The 20,460-nt window shown below is 37.1% G+C and overlaps 1 protein-coding gene across 2 annotated transcripts; it reads right to left on the bottom strand.

Annotated features, from left to right (window-relative positions):
- Positions 1 to 80: 80 nt before the first annotated feature.
- esrp1 (epithelial splicing regulatory protein 1) lies at positions 81 to 18,404 on the bottom strand. Of its 2 annotated transcripts, none has more exons than XM_056267813.1 (15): positions 18,059 to 18,404; positions 17,410 to 17,538; positions 16,977 to 17,090; positions 16,752 to 16,866; positions 16,092 to 16,190; positions 15,943 to 15,997; positions 15,213 to 15,323; positions 14,979 to 15,111; positions 14,774 to 14,816; positions 12,512 to 12,813; positions 7,900 to 8,133; positions 6,458 to 6,656; positions 3,765 to 3,954; positions 2,577 to 2,748; positions 81 to 1,465 (listed from the first exon to the last, which is right to left on the bottom strand). In XM_056267813.1, exons 1-15 carry the CDS (start codon positions 18,188 to 18,190, stop codon positions 1,355 to 1,357), a joined length of 2,139 nt encoding a protein of 712 aa, XP_056123788.1. In that variant the 5' UTR covers positions 18,191 to 18,404; the 3' UTR covers positions 81 to 1,354. The 2 variants fall into 2 exon arrangements, with proteins under 2 accessions (XP_056123788.1, XP_056123789.1); XM_056267814.1 differs by having other exon boundaries at positions 6,470 to 6,656.
- Positions 18,405 to 20,460: the final 2,056 nt, after the last annotated feature.

Here is a 20,460-nt window from a genome sequence, read left to right as displayed (position 1 = left end):
AAAAAAAAATCTATTTCATGTAGCTCAATCACTTTTTTAGGTGTGGATATGTAAATACAAACATAAGTCAGTCACTCAATTTAAATTTACTTTATTTTAAGTTATTATAAAATATCAAAATAAAATAATACTTTCTCCAAACAGCCAAATTCTTGATTTCTCATTTCCACCTATGTTAGGAATTAAAAATATGATGGTAACAGATCGGTAACATGAGTGAGGTGTGCTTCTGCTTAACTACTGCTTGTTGGCATGTGTGGGTACTAGTACAAATAAATCACACTGACTATTTCACTGTCATACGCTTTACTCCTACTGCTCATAAAAGCCTAAACATGCAAATTACTCTTAGTATTTAAAAAAAGCACAGACTAATAAATGAGGCACATTGGCATAAACAAACAGGAGGGTACAGATGGGATACAGCTGCAGGTCAAAAATAAACCTGTTCACATTCCAGCAGATGCACACAAACACTATCCTTAATACACAGACAATGGGTGAAAATACACCTGTGTGCATTACAGCAGGCCCAAAAACACTCTCTGAGTGCAGTAAATAAACACGCATGCATTGACTTTTGGTTATGGTGCACACACCCACACACACACACACACACACACACAACAATTGGGTAACATGTACTACACATACACACATCAACAAGCACATTTATCTATATTTTGTACATTGATTGGTACGGACAATACATTTTTCTGATGCATGACACGGGTATAAAGCACAAAAGTAAGTTGTTCCTGATTCTGAGCTATTTTGGCGAAATGACTTGCAGAACTACATGTTTCAGACATCCACGAACTGCGTTGTGCGTGGTGTAAGGATTTGGCGAATCTTGTAAACATGTTATAACAGCTAGCTCTATTAACTTCATGCAAATTAAAACCTTCAAAGGAAGAAAAAAAAAAGAGTCTTGAGAAGGTCTCTACGCATTCACACATACTCACGGTAGAGTCACATCAACAGGGAGGCACTAACACACTTTTTTATGGTCCTTTGGCTTAAATTTATGGTTTCAGTGAAAGTCTGCCTTTGATTCGGCAGCTATGTTTAGACCCTGGTTTGAGAAGCTATTTCCTGAGTGAACATCACTGCATGTGCATGTACACAAACATACAAACTCACACTCACACACAGACACACATCTTCAGCAAAAACCTTATGAGCAGAATATTAGCTCTAATGCATAAAAAACAATGTACAATATACATTAATGTCAAAATACATATAACTATTTTAAAAATTCTCATATAAATAGTATAAATGGCATAAACTGCTTTGTTTTAAGGGGTTTGTTGAATCCACCAAAGGGGCATGGCCTCATCAATAGATTGGCTTAAAGCAACTGCAAGTCAAGATAGGCTCCGCCTCCTACAGACTGGTCCCCAATAGGATGCTTTGCTGACAGCACAGAAGGGAGAGTTACCAAAGCGTCGGTGTTGCCGTGCTGAAGGAGACAGAAAGAAATTACATTTACTCAAGAGACACATGCTTATGCCTCATTATTTGTAATAAGCCCCACCTCAAATAAGTGACAGCCCTCCTACTGACTAACTAGCAAACCGCCTGAGGTGAATGAACAGCCTGCATGGGAAAGACGCACATTGTGGGTGTGCATGGCAGGAGTCACAGCTGTTTTTAGAATTGGTTCATTATCCCATTAGGCAAACTAACAGAAGGATTCACTCTTGTGGTGTCAAATATATGGTGTCCGCTTCCAGATAAATATTCTGTTTAATTCACAGTACTACTCGGTATATATTTTTGCTGTATTAAAATAATAATTGCTAAAGATGTCATGTGTGTGTGTAATGTGTGTGTGTGTATATATATATACACACACACACACACACACACACACACACACACGACATCTTTATCAATTATTATTTTAATACAGCAATAATATATATATATATATATTTGTTGCATATGTATTAATTTTATGCATTGTTTATATATGAAGTTTTCGTTTACCTGATCTCGAATGGCAGAATAATAACACTGGCATCCCAAAGCAATAGAACAGAGAGACAGCAGTCAAGTTGAAGTCAAGATTGAGCAGGCCAATGCACCGCACCTTAACTTGGTGTGCGTGCGTGTGTGTGTGTGTGTGTGTGTGTGTGTGTTTGTGTCAGGGAATTTAGACCAGAGGAACCTGTTTAGCTCATCGAGGGGGTGTGACAATGCAACTATGCGATCCGGTTACTCAAACCCACTAAAGCATCTAAATCTTCAATGCTGAGCACTGCAGGGCAAAGGACACACCTTAATGTTCCCTACAATCCAGCCCTGCCCTTCTTATAAACACACACACACAAGTTTCTGATGTGGAACAAACTAGGACTTGTATTTGGATCAGTGGCGCTCATTAACATTATGAAAGCCCATTTGAAGCTTCTTTAGACGTCATCAGTGAACTGTAAATAATTTAGATTCTTGCTTTTTTGGCAGGAATTTAATTAAAATAATCAGAGAAATGGCATGAAAGAAATTCCTGTCTCTTCCTGAACTCACATTGGTATTATAGTAGAGTTGTGGGAATATTTTAAACTCACCTGATACCCATGTACCATGCTGAGGATCTCTTTAACCCCCGGATTATAAACATGGGAAGGGGCGTGGCCTTGCATTCGTATCAGTGCTGTGTGCGGGGCCGAGATGAGGGAGCCTGCTGAAGGGTTGTGGCCAGCAGGGAAGTAGCTGATGTTAGGGGGGGAGCCAGGTGGGCTGTTGAAAACAGATAAAGATAGCCAAATAAGCATAACATTTAAAAAATATATATTTAATTATATATAATATTAAAATATGATTCAACTTTCATATAAATTAAATATATATATATATAAAAATCATATATTTTTTTTGGTCGATCAAATAGTCCCGCCCCAATCACACGTCATTGGTCGAGGCAATGCTGCTGTGTTAGATTGATAGTTAACTCTGTGGATCTCCACTTTACTTTTTTGTAGCCTTCCTCAAGCTAGATAATCATTTTTCTTTCCTTAAATCTCACACACACAAACAGTTCCTGAACCAGTTCTTCCACTATAGTATGGAGTGAACTAAAATGCACATTATAGCTATGTTAATGGACCTGGGCGTGACACACTCACTTTGTAGCATGTTAGCCTTGTAAACACACCCAGTCCTGGTTGTGCACTTCTTAAAGACAAAGTCATCATTATGTAGCTGTTAGAGATTCTTTTGAGCAGCTCATCAAAAAAAGCCTGAGGTACATGCCCAAAAAAACACATTACTTTACCCTCAAACACAAACATACACAATTACACAATGGTTGTATGTAAATATTCACACTTTGTGAAACCACTCAGTAAACATGAGACAGCTACTGGTGAGTATTTTGACATATGTTGACTGTGTCTAAAAGGTAAGGATGTCCCGTTTCTGTATGAAGATTCCTCCTAAAAAAACTGGTTCAGACAGGTTTGCAAGGCAATCCAAGTGAATTCTAGATATATCTAAGCAAATATTTAAACCTTGGATATATCTATGCATCTATGATGCCTTTATTCCTCAGTAAAGTACCTAAGTTTTGGATTAATAGGTACACTTTGACTAGAGTATTAGACACATCATTAACTTAAGGATAACTGGTATTCAATCCCCCATTAATCATATTATGTGAATGAAACTGCAGTGAACTAATTGCTCGTACACTGCATATTTATATGTGCATGGCTTATCTTGTAATGAAAAACAACATTAACAGATATAACTCTTACCTGGGATAATAGGTGGTGTAGTTCATATACAGCTGGTTACTGGCAGGGTAGAAGGCCGTTGTTGGTGCCAGTGGCCGGGGACTCAGCAGGAACTGGGACGGGTAGATCGCAGCTGGCTCCACAGGTAGCACTGCTCCAGCAGGGAGGACAGCCGTCCCGTGAGGAAACGTGTACGATGGAGGAGACAAGCCTGAAATGGGGGAGGGTGGGATATTGAGGAATTATTGAGAGAAAAAAACAACCTTGAAGCTTCCAGTTATGGCCATCAGACGCACGGGATTGTAGTGTGTAAATCTGGTCAACGAAATTGAAGACAAAAACGTTTTTTGATTGCACCACAGTGATAATTAAATGGTTTTAATAAGATATATGCTTGATGACAATATGACTAGAAAAGGTAACACTGCAAGATATAGAGTGGTGCAGGGATGACGTCAAAACCCGGAAGACTAATCTGCCACTGGTTCCCTTGAGATTTTCCTATGGGGATTTATAATGATGCCTTTTGTTCTACGGCGTAAATAACACACACTCATAATCGAAAATGTACATTTTGTAGCAATTATTTTCATTTTAAAAACATATGTTTCTAATAAGTAACTAGATAAGAACGTTTAGGTTGTGAGTGTGTGCAGTTTATGCTGTAGAACAAAACATTCAAGTGTCGTCATGTTATGTTTACCAGACCTTATTTTACTCTTAAATGTAAAAAACCCATTATAAAAGCCCATAGGAAAATCTCGAGGGCACCAGTGGCAAATTAGTCTTCTGGGTTTTGACGTCATCCCTGCATCACTCTGTTAACAATGCGCTAGCAATGATTTTAGAAATAATTGAAATTGAAAATAGCTGAAATAACCCAGCAAGAATTGACCTGTTGGAGCTGAAAAAGCTGAACACAGATAACGGAACTAATTTGCTTTTGCTCACTCAAACGCAACCTTTATGTCAGTGGTTCTCAACCGGCAGGGGGCCTCAGCAAACCTCCAAGGGGCCCACAGGATGACTTAAAATTAGGTTAATTAATAAATTATTATTAATATATTGAAAATAATCTAACTCTAAACTAAATTTAAAATGCAAAAAAACACACAAAAATCAAGGTGTAAACTGAAATCATATTTCTTTTTTTTTCTCTAATAACTATTGTTTTTTTACTGAAGAACATACAGATCTTGAAACTTCAGGGATCACAAAATAAATCATGGTTATTTAATTTAATATATCAATACTAACAGTTTTTGAATAAAAAAGCTAGAAAAATACCGGAAATATTGTAACCTTTATTTTTATTTGAGTCAAAAAGTTTGAAAACCACAGCTTTATGCTATATTAGTGAGAATCAAATGAACTTAAATAATATTTAAGTAATATTTAAGTTATTTTGTTTGGCACTAAAATGCCAAACAAAATGTGATTTTGTATATTTTGTCATTGTTATAACAAAATGTTATTAAAATGTTACATAATTAATATTATGTTATGTTTATTTTGTTTTATGTATGCCACTTTAGTGAGAATAAAGAGGACTAAAATGAATTAATTTAAATAATTACTAAATAATACTAATAATAAAATATAATATAAAATTAAATAAAAAAGTAAAGAATTAAAAGACAATGACTAAAAAAGCAAACTGCCTAGTGATTATTTAAGGTATTTTTGCCAACCAATTAAAGGGTGTGGTCCTGACTGAACCTAAGCCAGTTACAATGAGGGCTTTACGCCTTTAAACTGCTTTCCAGTCTTGTTCATTGTTTGTCATCAGACGTTCATGTAGTCATTTCATCATACAAACAATGCAGTGCAAATCAACGGTGTAGCCACCAGCAGTAGCCACCTCAAAAGCCCACCCTAAATTCAACCTGTTACACTGTGAACCAGCCTCTAATTCCAATCCAATTTAAGCATGTCTCTTAGTTACTGCGGCAGGTATTTTTTAAGGTTTTTTGTAATATTAAATGTGCCAAAATATTTTGCTCACCGAATCTGAAAAATACCAGTTTAGTGCAAGAAAAGTATTTCTATTAATTTAAATATATCACACAAAGCATGCAGCAAACCTTAACCCAAAACTGTCAACATCTGCCATTATTATTCAGCTACAAGTCAGGTATGTTCCCTCCACCCTTCAACACACAGCAGCACACAGCCACAGGCGTTCAGGCACCTTTAACCAGACTCAACCTGTGGCATGCAGAGGATTTTACGTGCCGCTGTTGGTTGTTAGGGTAGGAAAGTTACCGAGCTGACAATCTATCCAGAACAAGAACCGAAGAAAGAAAGAAATCTAAACTAAATCAAACAGAAAGTGCCTTTCCATGACACACCATGCGTTTGAAAGTGCAATTGGTGACATTATGATGTGTATTGAAATTTTGTGCACATTTAGATTTAGAAAGATTGCACTTAATCACCCCAAAATCAAAGCCCTCCATTCCCACGCTGTGGAAAAGCATCTGACAAACTCATCAGATTTAAATTGAATAAAAAAAAAACATTCACCCAACCAGATTCCAACTGCTCCTGATGCCCATTCCTGCCTGGACAGGAAATATGGACAGGACACCCACCAAATGAATAAGTGAATAAGTGAATGAATGAGAGAAAGGGGAAAAAACAGGAAGGCGTGAAGCGCCACCTACCCGCACACACAGCTGAGAGAAGCAGACCCAGAGCCCAGCGGCACTTACGTCGTAACTTACATGGTGGCGGCGAGAGGCCGCTCCTGTTGAGCGTCCCCCCCATCAGCACGATGTTCATCTCCTGAGCGGAGCACGCAAACACCTCCACGTAACGCTCCTTCATGCTGCGCTTGTGGCAGCACTGGGCTGCCAGGAACGCCCGGTCAGCTGAACGCATCTGGATAAAAGCATCACCCGAAGGACGACCCTGACCAAACACACAAACAAATGCATAAACTCGATTTTAAAAAGAATGAAACAAGTGCACAGAACGTGTTTCTGTTTTTAATTGTTGGTCAATGTGCTATATGTCTAACTGGTGTTGTTTTCAGCATCTTCTGTCAGGAGTGGCAGTTTTTTAAGATGGCGTGTCAAGTTAAAAGTTGGGAACAGAAAACCATACAGCTATAAAAATACAGTTAGTGCTGACTGGTGGTTCATATGACAATGTGTAGTTAAACATGTAGTTTTCAGTATTCAAATAATTAAATATATTACCACATTTCCATTTGTTTATTATTGTTGTTTATTTTAAAGTTAATCCAATATAATTGGATTGGATTAAAAAAAACTGTAAAAAAAACAATTGTTTTCAATCTTATCATGTGGCAATGAAATATTCCATTCAAATATATATATATATTTTTAAATTAATACCTTTATTAATACAAGGATGCATTAAATTGATCAAAAGTGAAGTTAAACATTGTTACATTTTTATAAAAATTATCAATTAAATGCTGTTCTTTTGAAGAACCCTGAAAAATGTAATCATGGTTTCCACAAAAATATTAAGCAGCTCAACTGTTTTCACCATTAATAATAATAATTAATGTTTCTTGAGCAGCAAATCAGCATATCTGAATGATTTCAAGGATCATGTGACACTAAAGACTGGATTAATGACTGCTGAAAATTCAGCTTTGCCATCACAGGAATAAATTATATTTTAAAATCTATTAAAATATTAAATAGATATTTTCAAATTGTAACAATATTTCACACGATTGCTGTTTTTACTGTATGTACTGTATTTATAATAGAGGAATCAGAATCATTCTAATCTTTGTGTCTAGCTGAAAATATGCAAGCCAGCTTTTTATGTTTCCATCTTTGAAACCTGGTTTGCGTGGAAATATTGAATCTTAAATCCTGTGCTCAGGTTTAGTTCTCCTCAGCGTGCTTTAAAATATTGTGTGAACCAAGGCATGACAGCAACACATTACAAAGGAATGAAGAAACACAAGTCCTGACAGAAGCTGCTGCACTGATTGATTAACCACCCATTTTTATGGATTGGTTGAGCCAAAGGGAGGAACCTCTGTGACAGAACACATTCTGAACTACATAGGTGTGTTTATTATATTGGATTATTTCCATATGAATTCAAAGTAGGTAACAACGGTTAGTAGTATAGTTCATAAGGACATAAATGGGCCTGAGCGCCTTACCTGCTGGTTAAGCACCATATGCACTCCATGTGGTTTGATATCACCAGTGTATTCCCCCAGGAAAACCAAAATGTCCTGGATGCTGGCATCGTACGGCAGACCCCTCAATCTCACGCAGTCCCGAACACCTGTCACTGCTGCCGTTTGGGGCACGAATGTGGGCTGTGGCAACACAGACAGGATGGGGGATGGGGCTACCGGAATCAACGGCGCTGATGAGTATCTGTTCAGTACCTGACACACAAATGCTGGAGTTACAGTATATGACTGGTAATCAATGTTCCCTCTAATTTTTTTTCTTGCTGAGCAAAACTTTTTTCTATTGGGCGGACATTTTTCGCCACCTGAGCAAAAATATTCTTTATACCTGACCTGTACAGCATACGTAGAAACACAATGGTTTCAACATTCAGTTGTAACTTTTAACTTGAATGTGCCATTTCTATGTTATTTGACCCTTGATGTAACTTATTGGTATTAAATCATATTTTCGTAAAACAAGCTTCTTAACAAATTAAGAAGTCACTAAATGAAGCACATTTTAGGTTACCTGATTTTTTTTTGTTTTTTTACAGTGCTGTTAACTGTACAGTCTTTAGCAAGAAATCCTATGAAAAATAATTTACAAAATCTTCTGCAGGACAGTTCAATTCTTTACAATAATAGAATATAGTATGGAAGAAAATTTAGCTGTTACACTGAGATGGTTTGGGAAAACCATAAAGTGTTTTTGTACAGTGAATTAATTGTGTACAGGAAGCATTAAATCATCAAAGTTAAATTATTGTTTATTGCTTATGAATTTCCAATATTTTCTTTAGCAGGGGGTTTCAAACCGTTTAATGGCAAGGAGCCCTAAACAATACCCTTGTGAGATTCTTTATTTAGGCTTATAATATAATAAAATATAGGCCTAATATAATATAATATAAAAAAAACGAATTGAAGCAGGGCTCCAGACTAACTTTTTTTACTAGGAGCGCTGTTGCCCCTGACTGAAAATTTTAGGAGCACAAGCAGAAAATTTAGGGGCACACCTTAAATCAGCTTGCAATGCAATTATTCAAATTTCCCCCAAAATAACTGTAATACTGACAAATTATTTCATAATAAAGAGACTTAACGTACAGATATTACGATATGCAGTTTTATTTTAAGTTCACAGGGCTCCAGACTCAAATTTGAGGGCAGCATCACCTCAAATGAGAACTCACACTGAGTTCTACAAAAAGAAGAAGAAAAAATTCTGGTAGCACTGGGGCTGACAATAAATCAGTAAGCTTAATATAGGGTGTAGATGAAATTAACTTTTGTTATTATTATCATTCATAATGTCTTAATATTAATTAAAAAACAAAAGGAGTGAAAAAGTGTATATTAAGGAGTGAACATAGCCAATAAACATCCTACTGTTTACAATGTTTTTTTTTTTTTAAATAAGTGTTTAATTAAGAGTTATCTAACATCTTAATTTTTTTAGTTTTAGGATAATCTTTGAAGGATGAACAAAAAATGTGTTGGGTCATCTCATATTTTTTTTTTTTTTTTAAAGCATTTATATATGATATTATAGTTTTGAAGTGCTAGAAAAGATGTGTAGGCTGCGTTTGACTATTTGTGTCACATTATCATATTTATGGTTAGAGTTACTTACTCCATTAGCCTAAATCCATGGTGAATGTTGCTGATTTGTGGACTGAAAGCCTTCTATAAGTTTCCACGTCAGCACTGTTTGGTCTGATATCTATGGTTTATAACAGAACTCTGCGCCGAATCGGAATGTTTCTCACTGGATCTCGTAGCGATGTTATTAATTCTGAGGGGAATTCAATGGATTTCTTCACTGGATCTCCTAGTAACAGTGTCGTGTGAGCGAGATCGGCCCGACTGGATCGGGTCTTTATTTTACTGTCAATGGTTCGGGGCGCTGCTCCATTGATATACATAAGAAAGGCTATGCGCTGCTCTGTCTATTATTGGTCCAGAATAATTAACGGTCCGTGAAGCATAAATGAGTAGCCTAGCGTATTTTCGTTCCACTTTCATTTTGTTTGCATTCGCTGCTTGGTAACGAGTCGATAGATCGCTCATTGCTCAGACGCACATAGCAGCTTGTGATATTTGTCTCCGTCTCCTTCCCACAGACACGCGCGCTCTCTATTCTGGTCACACTCACTCATTCCGGATTCATCGACGCGCCCCTTCCACGCTTCACCATGCGTTTAACGTGAGGCAAATTTACTGGTCGCACATGTGCGACTGGATGTAAAATTCAGTCGCACACTCTCAAATTTTAGTCGCAAAATGCGACCATTTGGTCGCAGTCTGGAGCCCTGTGAAGTATTTGAAGTGATATAATATATCAGTTTAAATGCTTCAATTTGTTTACATATTATATTATTATAATATGAAAACAAACTGAAGCATTTAAATAGATCTAATAGCTAAATATTTTCAAGAAAAGTGAATGTGAACTCTTTATAATCTAACCATCCCTGAAACTCCCCCACACACAAAAACATCTATTTAAACTAATGTATTTTGAGTTTGCACGCGGGTGGGTGTGTTACCGTTCTGTGTTCATCAACCGTTATTTCCACCACTTTAATCAAACCACTCTTCTTTAAAACATCATGATGTGATTTTATTGCACGTCTATGAGTTTCTCGTTGCCTCTCGTACTGAGCTATTTGGTCCGCACACACGACTCACTGCCAATCACACGCGCTCACATCATCTTTCTATGAAACCTGTAAACTGCATTCACCAGTTTTCACTCTATAGCGGTTGACCAGAGCACTGCAATTATTTCTCACTTAAACTACAATCAAATGGATTTCCCCACACATTTCGCGTCAGTCATCTGCGTGGCATTTTATTCTTTTCTGCGCGCCGCCGCTTCAGAAGTGCGCGGCCGAGGCATCAGAAGTGCGCGGCCGCGCACGCGCGCAGCTTAGAGGGAACATTGCTGGTAATGCATATTATCAAGAAGACTTTGCCTGTTTATAGCTCCAGGTGTGGAGATGATGAGTTTTAACTGGAGGTACTGATACTGTTTGCCATTATCCTTATATTGTAATAGTATCTTTATTTTGCAATAATAGCATGCACGAGTTGTGATTGTTGCCCAACACATTTGTTGTATCTGCTTAACTGAATACATGACGTTAACTAACCACATAACATGCATTACATTACAGCTGTATATGACTGCCATATGGACATACATATACACTAATCTCTGGCTGATTATAGAACTCTTCTTAAATTGTAACGCTGAAACAATTATTTTCTGTAAAGCTGTTCTGTGAATAATGCACACACAAGATTGGTGCGTCTATATCCTCAAATGTCATAATATATGAAGACAACTTGACCACCGTATGTTTGGTCAGTTTTACATTTGTAGGAACTGATCAAGCCTGCAAAACCATGGACTTTACATTTATCTGACGCTTTTATCCAAAGCGACTTACAATTGCTATATGTCAGAGGTCGCACACCTCAACTAGGAGCAACTAGGGGTTAAGTGTCTTGCTCAGGGACACATTGGTGTCTCACAGTGGATTCGAACCCGGGTCTCTCACACCAAAGGCATGTGTCTTATCCACTGCGCCATCACCACCCCAAACTTTACATTTAAACGTTTAATGTTTTACCTGTTCTGATTTTAATTCAATCCTCTGACCAGTCGAAACCATCTGTACTTTGGTAGAGATAAACTTATAATCAGTTTAAACCCATATATTTGATCAATATTCAATACTTTTCCAATTTCCATAAATTCATTCTTAGGTGAAAATCACATGGTACCATGGATAGCCAAAACCAAAGTAGAAAATAAATCTGCAACCATTTTGATAGAAAAACAACTTTAAAAAAGGCATAAAAAAATCATCTTTATAAAACAAAATATATTTATTATGCATGTTATGTTCATTGCTGTAGTCTAATGATTATGTACTTACTATGTCAAAAAGTAGCTATTAAAATATTGGTTTTAGACAAAAACAAACAAAAGTATTGGTTGTAAAAAATTTTTTTTTACAGTTGTAGCAGGTACATGGGGAGGACCAGTTTGCGTTGTTGTGTAACGGATTAAGCACATGTTCTTTTTTTCTTTTTAAATTTGAATAAGTTTATCAGTCTTTTGGTATCATTTGGTGATTCAATTGTGAATATTCTGCTTATTAAATAACCTAACAACAGCCAACTACTAATATAAGTCATGATGGGATTCTCTTTTCCTGTGTTCAACCACATGCTATTGGTTGAGTCTTGGTTTGATGATGACAGCTAAAAATTAACAAGAAGGAATTCCAAGTAATTCTACAAAATTAGTAACAATGAAATTTTTACATTGAAGAACGGGAGGGCTAAGAGAGAGTTTTTATGACAGCTTTGAAAAGCTAATCTTTTACAGATTACTGAGCTGAGTGTTTGTTCAGCGACCAGGGCCGTTCAGATATAGTACAAACTTGCACACACACTCACACACCCAAAGACCTCACGTTTTACTTACCCCCCTGAGTCTGTCCAACAATCCAAACCAACTAAAAAAATACTCCACACAACTGATGACTTTAAAATAAACAGGAAGTGCCGTCCTCACCTGTTGCACCTCAGCCGCAGTGCTCTTGAACAGCTCTATGTATCTCTTGCCCAGGATGTCCTTGTGTTTTTTCAGCGCGTTCTGAGCGTGCTCCTCGCAGGAGAACAGGACGAACGCATCCCCAGTGGGCCTGCCATCGGGAAAACGTACAAACAGAATGCCTTCGGTGCCGTCGGTCACGGGACACACCGGGGAGAAGAACTGCAGCACCTGCTCTGCGGTGGCAGTGAACGGAAGTCCACGCATGCGTATGATAACCTGATTCTCCCTCGACAGAAAATTGGCCACTTCATTAGAGGTACCTGTCAATCACACATTCACACATATTCATCAGCCTCTCAACGTGAAGCTGAAATTACACAAAACAAACTGAAACCAATGCAAATAACGCTGAGAGCTCTCAAACTCAGATTAAATCAGGTGATATTTTATGTTACAACTGTCTGCACTCATACACTAACTAGTAGAACTAGAATGTCCAAGATTTTCCACATAAAGGGATGGGAAAGGAAAGCCAGTTCCAGTTCCAGTTCCAGTTCCTGCTCCAATTCCTGTCAAGTTCCTTAACTTTTTAAAGGGGTCATATAATGGTACATGCACTTTTTCAAGTTGATTGTACTGAAATGTGTGTTGGCAGTGCCTGTACACAACCATCATTTAATGATAAAAATCTATCCAGTGTTTTTGTTTTAATCTCCTTATATGTTTTCCCCTGGCTCAAATTGAGCCGTTCGATTTTGTGACGTCACTAAATCGGACGCCCCTCCCACGATCGCCCTGAGCGAGCTGTCTAGTCCGTCATTGTTGATACGCTGGAGCAGAATGGCGTCTAAGCGATTGTGGTGTTCTGTTCTTGGGTGTAATAACGAACACAGCAGTCATTTTGATGTTCCTAAATCCGAACCGCTGAAGACGCAATGGCTGAGTTTTGTTTTCGAAGGGAATATTCCCCACGAGCAACGTCAATGCTTTCATGCTTGCGCGGTTCGCGAATCATTTCTCACCAGACTGCTTTATAAATGAGGGTCAGGCTCAGTATAAAGCTGGTTTTGCTAAGAAGCTGCTCCTGAAAAAAGAATCGGTACCAATTAATCGTGTTCCTGCTGCACTTCCAGAAGAATTGAGTGTAAAATTGTATTAACCTTTATATTAATCTTTGCAAATCGCTTGCACGCTTCACGATGAATGCGGCTAAGGTTTACACTCAGGGTAAGTTACATTACGGCATGTTTTCTATGTACAGTACAACGTTCTCAATATAATACATAATCCCACGTTTATAATGAACAACGCGTTATGGTTATTGTGTTATTACAAACTGAGTAGTATACATCAGTAAACACAGTGTTCGTACATCTCACTAAGTCACTCTACCCTGCCTGTAACGTTACACAAAAGATAGATCAAAGTGACATTATGTTAACCAACCATTCAGAAACGTCCTGTTCGAGCCTTAATTGTCGAACTTCTTAGCGGCCGTCATCTTGTTCCCGGTGCGACTCCGGTTCAAACTGATACGGTTGCACAGATGTGTCCTCAGAGACTCCCGCTGCCATTCTTTCTCCAAAATATACCCTCAACTGTTGTCAAGGCAACACTCCACGTGCGTTGTGTCAAAACGCCCGCAGAACAGAGAGGCGGAGTGAACGAAGCTCATTATCATTTAAAGGCATATGCACTGAAACGGCGTGCTGAAAACAGAGCTGTTTTTGACCAGGTAAAATTAGTGTTTTCTTACAATACTAACGAGAATTTTTAATTAAAGTATATTACAAACTTTTCATTTAGACCCTAAAGAATCAAATTAACTTGTATGAAAATGGCATTATATGACCCCTTTTAAGGAATAAATATTTGGAAAAAGAAATGCAATTTCACTGACAATTGATGAGAAAATAAATCAATAATAAAACATGTAAATCAGCTCTCACCAAAGTTGTGTTTACACAGACTTTTAATGAGCACTGTATGTTTATGATTCACCTAATTTGTCATTTATCTTGCTGTCACACTGTTTCCACTGTATGTTTTTGATTCACTAAAAAGAACCAACTCATAGAAGTCATTCGTTTGGGAATCAGACTACACTGGTCACACTGCTCTGTTTTTTCTTTTTTTAATGGAACCGGTTCTGAATAAGAATAGATTACTCATGAAATTGAATCAATTATGGAACCAGTTCTGAATAAGAATAAGAACTGGTTCTTAGTTCCCAACCCTATCCACAGACAAGCCCAAAAAAAAGAAAGAAAGTCTTTTTACCTCCTGCTATCTTTAGAAAGTCTTCACCTGTTGCCTTGTAAACCTGCAATGCAAAATAATGTGATTAGAATTGACAAACTACTACAATTAAAAAAAGGTGGATGTAACAGGAATTTTGTTCATCATTGCACTTAATGTAACTTCATTTACAGAAACAGATTTAAAATATATTTCAGTGTTAATAGCTTTATGAATGTGTGTGTACCTCAATGTATCTGGTGCCCATGTGATGCTTATGTCTCTGCAGGGCCAAATCCCTGTGCTCCTCACTCTCAAACCGCACTAGGGCTTCTCCATTCCTCCTGCCCTGAGCATTCAGACACAATGCAGCACCTCCTCTACACACACACACAGTCAATCATCAGACAGATTGGTATTGTGCACACACTGAATAATGATAATTGATTAAACCAGAGTAGCCTGTGGGTTGTTTGCATACTTGGCGATGTTGAGACCCCTGAAGAACCGGGCGATATCCTGGTCTGAGGACTGCCATGGAAGACCCCGAGCTCTGATCACTGTGTTATCATCCACCCTCTCCATCTTACTGCTATACACAAACATAAATACAGTTTAAACAGAAACATTATATACATAATAATAACATATTTTATAATACTAATGTCCTCTATGAACTATATCCATCACTATTATAAATGCCGCAGCAGCAAATTTGCATTAAAATTCCATGTAAACTTTTTATCCAAACACACAACATGAATTTCCGATCTCCATTCTATAGTCATTTAATTAATTTGATAGAAATTGCAATTCACAAAGAGTAATCTTAATATTTTAGAGTTCTAACAAGAAACATTTATATTCATTATAGAAAATTCCAATATTTAAAAAAAATATTAAATATATATTTTATTTTAAATATGAAACTGTGGTAACACTTTAGTTTAGGGTCCAATTCTTACTAACTAGTTGCTTATTTGCATGCAAATTACTAGGATATTAGCTGTTTATCTGTACATATAAAGCACATTTTAATGTCTTATTCTGCATGAATAAATTTTACATCCCTTAATCCTACCCAATACCTAAACTTAACAACTACCCTACTAATAAGCAGTAATTAAGAGTTTATTGAGGCAAAAGTCATAGTTAATAGTTATTAGTGAGAACTGGACCCTAATCTAAAGTGTAAATGAAACGGATCTTACCAGGTGCCTGTCTCAAACTTGTCATTCACTTTTTCAGGTAAGGAGAATTTGTGGCCTATGAAGAAGAATAAAGCAGGTTCATAACAGAAACACTTATGAATATTAACTCTATGTGTGCAGACAATAATATGTAAGTTGTAAGGACTTACAGAAAGAATCCGAGATTAGTGCTAAAACAATATCTGACATCTGTTGAACTTTGTAAGCAGTGAAAGCATGAAGAGAAGAATCTACAACCACATTCAAGTCTGATCGCAACCGCAGTCAAGGAATACAGGTCTGTGTTTAGTGTTACACCTTAATTACCAGTTAATGACACACTAAAAATGCAATGAACAACAAGAGCAGGGGTTATAATTGCAAAAGGACCGTTGAAACACTGCAGTCTTCAATAAAGAAACATAGAGGGAGAGAATGACTCTCGATTAACCTTTCTTAGGGCAGAAGACTGTGCTATTGCATTGTGTGTTTGAGACTGTGTGTGTATGTGTGTGTGTGTGTGTGTGTGTAGGCATTAAGACATTACAGCGTAGGTGTGGCAGGTTAAGCTTGTTGGCTAAACACTCTTGGCTTTCTCTTGCTGGCTCAATTGAACCCACACTATTGTGAGTCTATTTGCATTTCAAAACCTTGGGATCCTGCAGCCAACACCCTGTTGCCTACCTTTCTCTCACATAAACATTCAAATGCAACTTCCTCAACCTAGCTGTCAGAGAATTATGAACTATTGCGTGTATTAATCTACTCTCATCCCTTGAAGACTTACAAAATACACAAAAAGATAGAATTTGACATGTTTTTAAGGATACAGTCAGCCATGACCTGAAGATCCAAGTCTTTCAGTTCCCCTTCTGATGGGAATTTTTTCTTGAACTCTTTCCGCAGGTCAAAGAACGAGAAGAAACACTCAGGCAACAAAATATTCTGAAAAGCACAAAAGAAAGCAGTCAAGAAAACACATTTGCCCTCATAAATTATTGGCTAAACTTTTTACAAATATCACCCACACACTTGCCGTATTTAGAGATTGATACCTTGCTGGAAGCCTCAGGATGCAGGACTTGACGCACATGCAGCTGTCCATCCGTACAGAGGCAGAAGGAATTCCCTGCACCTGCGTCCACTTCTGCACATAACTTCTGATTTAACTGCACACACAGACACCTTTTGAGTAAACGGCACTTTTGTGTGCGATTCAATACATATCCACGAGACTGCTTGAGCCAATATCAATCCACAAGCTGTTAAAAATATGTTTAATAGTGTGTATAGATATGTAACCATTCATTGGAGTTTAAATGGTCTACAAGCAGACCCTCCTTTAAGGGGAGTTCGAATAGAAAGTTCAACTGTCCTTTGAAATAATCCACTCTCAGATGTAAACATCCTTATGTATTTGAACAGACCATTTTAAAGATAAATGCCAACCTGTCAGGACAGATTATATGAGAATGTGTGAATGATCACCTGTTCGATGGCCTCCTCAAGCGGATCAGCAGTTGTCAAGGCATCCTCGGTGAGTCCACTCACCTCCTGACACTCCTCAGAAAGCTCAATGTGATCTGGTTTGACTAGCAGTTCATTTACCTGACCAGCCTAAAAGCAGAAAGGAGAGAAATGCTCACTTCCACCATATACATTTCCATAAGCAAATAAATAGATGGATGTAAAAAGTAGATAGATAGATAGATAGATAGATAGATAGATAGATAGATAGATAGATAGATAGATAGATAGATAGATAGATAGATTTATTTACATTTATTTAGATAGATATAGATAGATAGAATATTTTGTCTCCGTAATTTAAATAAATCTGCCATATATCAAATAAAATATTTTTTTAACTCTGACCTCTCTCACTTTTCATCTTTCACCGCCACCACAATTATTAGGCTACTATAAAGGCACATGCGCATAGACAGATAGTGTGTATGGGAAGGGGGGCAATAAGTAAATAAATACATTTATCTGGCCTCAGATTTCATAATTTATAAAATATGACATATAGGCTAAATGTAAAATATTTCTATTCTCTCTCTCACTATACACGCAGGCGCGCGCGCACACACACACACACACACACACCATCACGGGAAATATGAAATTAGCCTACCTTTTTAGTCGCCAAATCCACAACTTGCCAAACCACCTGTACAATTTCCTTCTCATCTGTTCCCAATTGGCCCCCACTTGCGCCAGATGTGGTGGCGAATAAAAGCACCAGATAATCGGGATTAACCGTCATTTTAAAAAAGAAGAAAAAACTATTGTCACCACCACGATAGCAAAAGCAAAACCCTAGAGATCAACTCCAGGTGACACAGAAACGAAGAGCCCAGTGACCCCACACCTACGGACAGATCAGTGCCGGGTTCGGACTCGCCTTGGTGTATACCTCGGCCTTTTAATTAGGCTACGTGAGAATTGATGCAAACCAGTCCGAAACCCCTGGCTCTGCTCCGCAATGGCTGCTTAGATCGCGCTGGTTTTGTGTGCGCCCTACCTGGCCACCGCCCACGTGACACAGGTAATAGATACCTGCCCAAGAGAAAGCCCTCCTACTGCTGCTGAGAAACAAGGACGTGGCAGGGCACGCAGAAAAAGCGATCTTGCTACATGATGTGAGGGAATTCAGGATCTGTTTATTACACGTTGACTAATAAAATAACCCAGCATTAACACCTGCTCACCTGCCATCAAACGCGAACAGGATCGTATGTGTAAAAATGCAGCAAGGCACAATACATTTTACAATTGTTCTACTAACTAAATATTTGCCTGACAAAACACATCCATATGCTTAAAATATGTCTGAAAAGGAACACCTCTATATGTAATTCTGTGTATTCGGCAGATATAGGCTAAAAGCACAGTCTGAGGCATCCTTTATTATGTACATCCTATATAATTTATTATGACCATATGCATTGCACTCCTTGTGAATGAAAGAATGAAAGATGGAAACAAAGCATACACAACCCCCTCCATGCAACAAAACTTTACCAACACATGGTTTTGCCCTCACTTTATTAAGTGGCCACATTTGTTCAACAGTGAAAGTCATATTTGTTGTAGTCATTAAATGCAACAGAAGCAAAACTCTAGGCCTTTTGGTGAAATGTCACTTCCTTCTTTTGCGATAATTATATATTTGCTCACTTCAGTTGGTAGTTTAACAAACCAGTGCTTTAATGTCATAAACAGAGAGTATGTGCACAACTCTTGCCCAACCTCTTGCGCCTCCAGCAGTACTGTGTGTGACTGAAGTGTTAGGTGTGAAAATCACTGAAGGATTTCAAAATTTTTCTTAATTCAAAGTTTGAGTGCTTTTATTAGCTTTTAACAATGTTTTCTTTGTTAGCACCTTTTATTAGACTTTTTCAGGTTCGTAGGAGAATGAAGATGCATAATTTGTAAAGAAGTTTCCTTATGTTATTATGAGAAGTAAAAATTGTAAAGCAAAAAGATTAGTTAAAGTCTTTGACATAAATTTGTGTGTATGGAAACCCATAATTATGTTTTTTCTTCTTCTAATCTTTCCCGTTATAATCTTCTGTAAATGCTATATTGGCTATAACTCTCTTGTTTAAACTTTTTTAAAATGATTATTATTTATTGAACAATATCAATTTACAAACTCAATTAGGGAACAACAATAATATGCATAAGAAAATATACACAAATAACATGTAGCCTGTCATGTAGGCCTATCTAAATTTTGTGTCTGCTTAAACAGGTTTGCTTATAAAATAAACAATTCAAAATTCAAGCATATTCAGTACAATAAACAAAAGCATAATCTTAAGACATTTAAGAGGGGTTGCAAAGGGAAAAAAATGAAGCATGTACAAAATCTTAGATGGAAAGTGTCTCATATGACTTTATATAATTCACCAAAGGATTATCTTCTTGTTTAACTTGCCTGATGCTTCCATAAAAAAAGTCCCCAATTTATTATCTGCCTATTTCCAACAGCACTGGACTTCTTTCATTTATTTGCGAGAATCACTCAATTATTCCACTAATTCCTTTTTAATAGGCCTAATGTTCAGTAGAAAAGCGTGAAATATCTGAATTTAATTAAGAAAAGATTCATTTAAGGATGATTTAATTGTAGCCAATACAAGTGTTGTTGATTTTTGAAACTTATTATTAAACTTTTAGGCTATAATCTATTACCCTATACCATTGGGCCACTTTCAGAGTAGGCTATATGTGCACAATTAGATGATTTATATACAGAGCAATTACTAAAATATTGTTGTTCATATATATGACTTTACTGAAATGTTTTAGCGCATTCACTAAAATCTATTTTTTTTTTTCCTATTGTCTTCCAGTTCTGTTGTCTTTTTTTTTTATTAACAACAAGTAATACAAAAATTAGAACAAACACCAGAGGAGACACGAAAAGAAAGAAAGAAAAAAAACACAGAATTAGCAATAATAATAATACTAGAGAGGATAATCAAATACATAAAGGAGATACAAACAGTTAGAGCATGTTAGGACAAT

The sequence above is a fragment of the Rhinichthys klamathensis genome, unplaced genomic scaffold, assembly GCF_029890125.1.
Source record: "Rhinichthys klamathensis goyatoka isolate OS25496 unplaced genomic scaffold, OSU_Roscu_1.1 h1tg000262l_1, whole genome shotgun sequence".
NCBI classification, from domain to species: domain Eukaryota; kingdom Metazoa; phylum Chordata; class Actinopteri; order Cypriniformes; family Leuciscidae; genus Rhinichthys; species Rhinichthys klamathensis.
The sequence above is the reverse complement of the archived record's forward strand: the minus strand, read 5'-3'. Positions and strand labels throughout refer to the sequence as shown.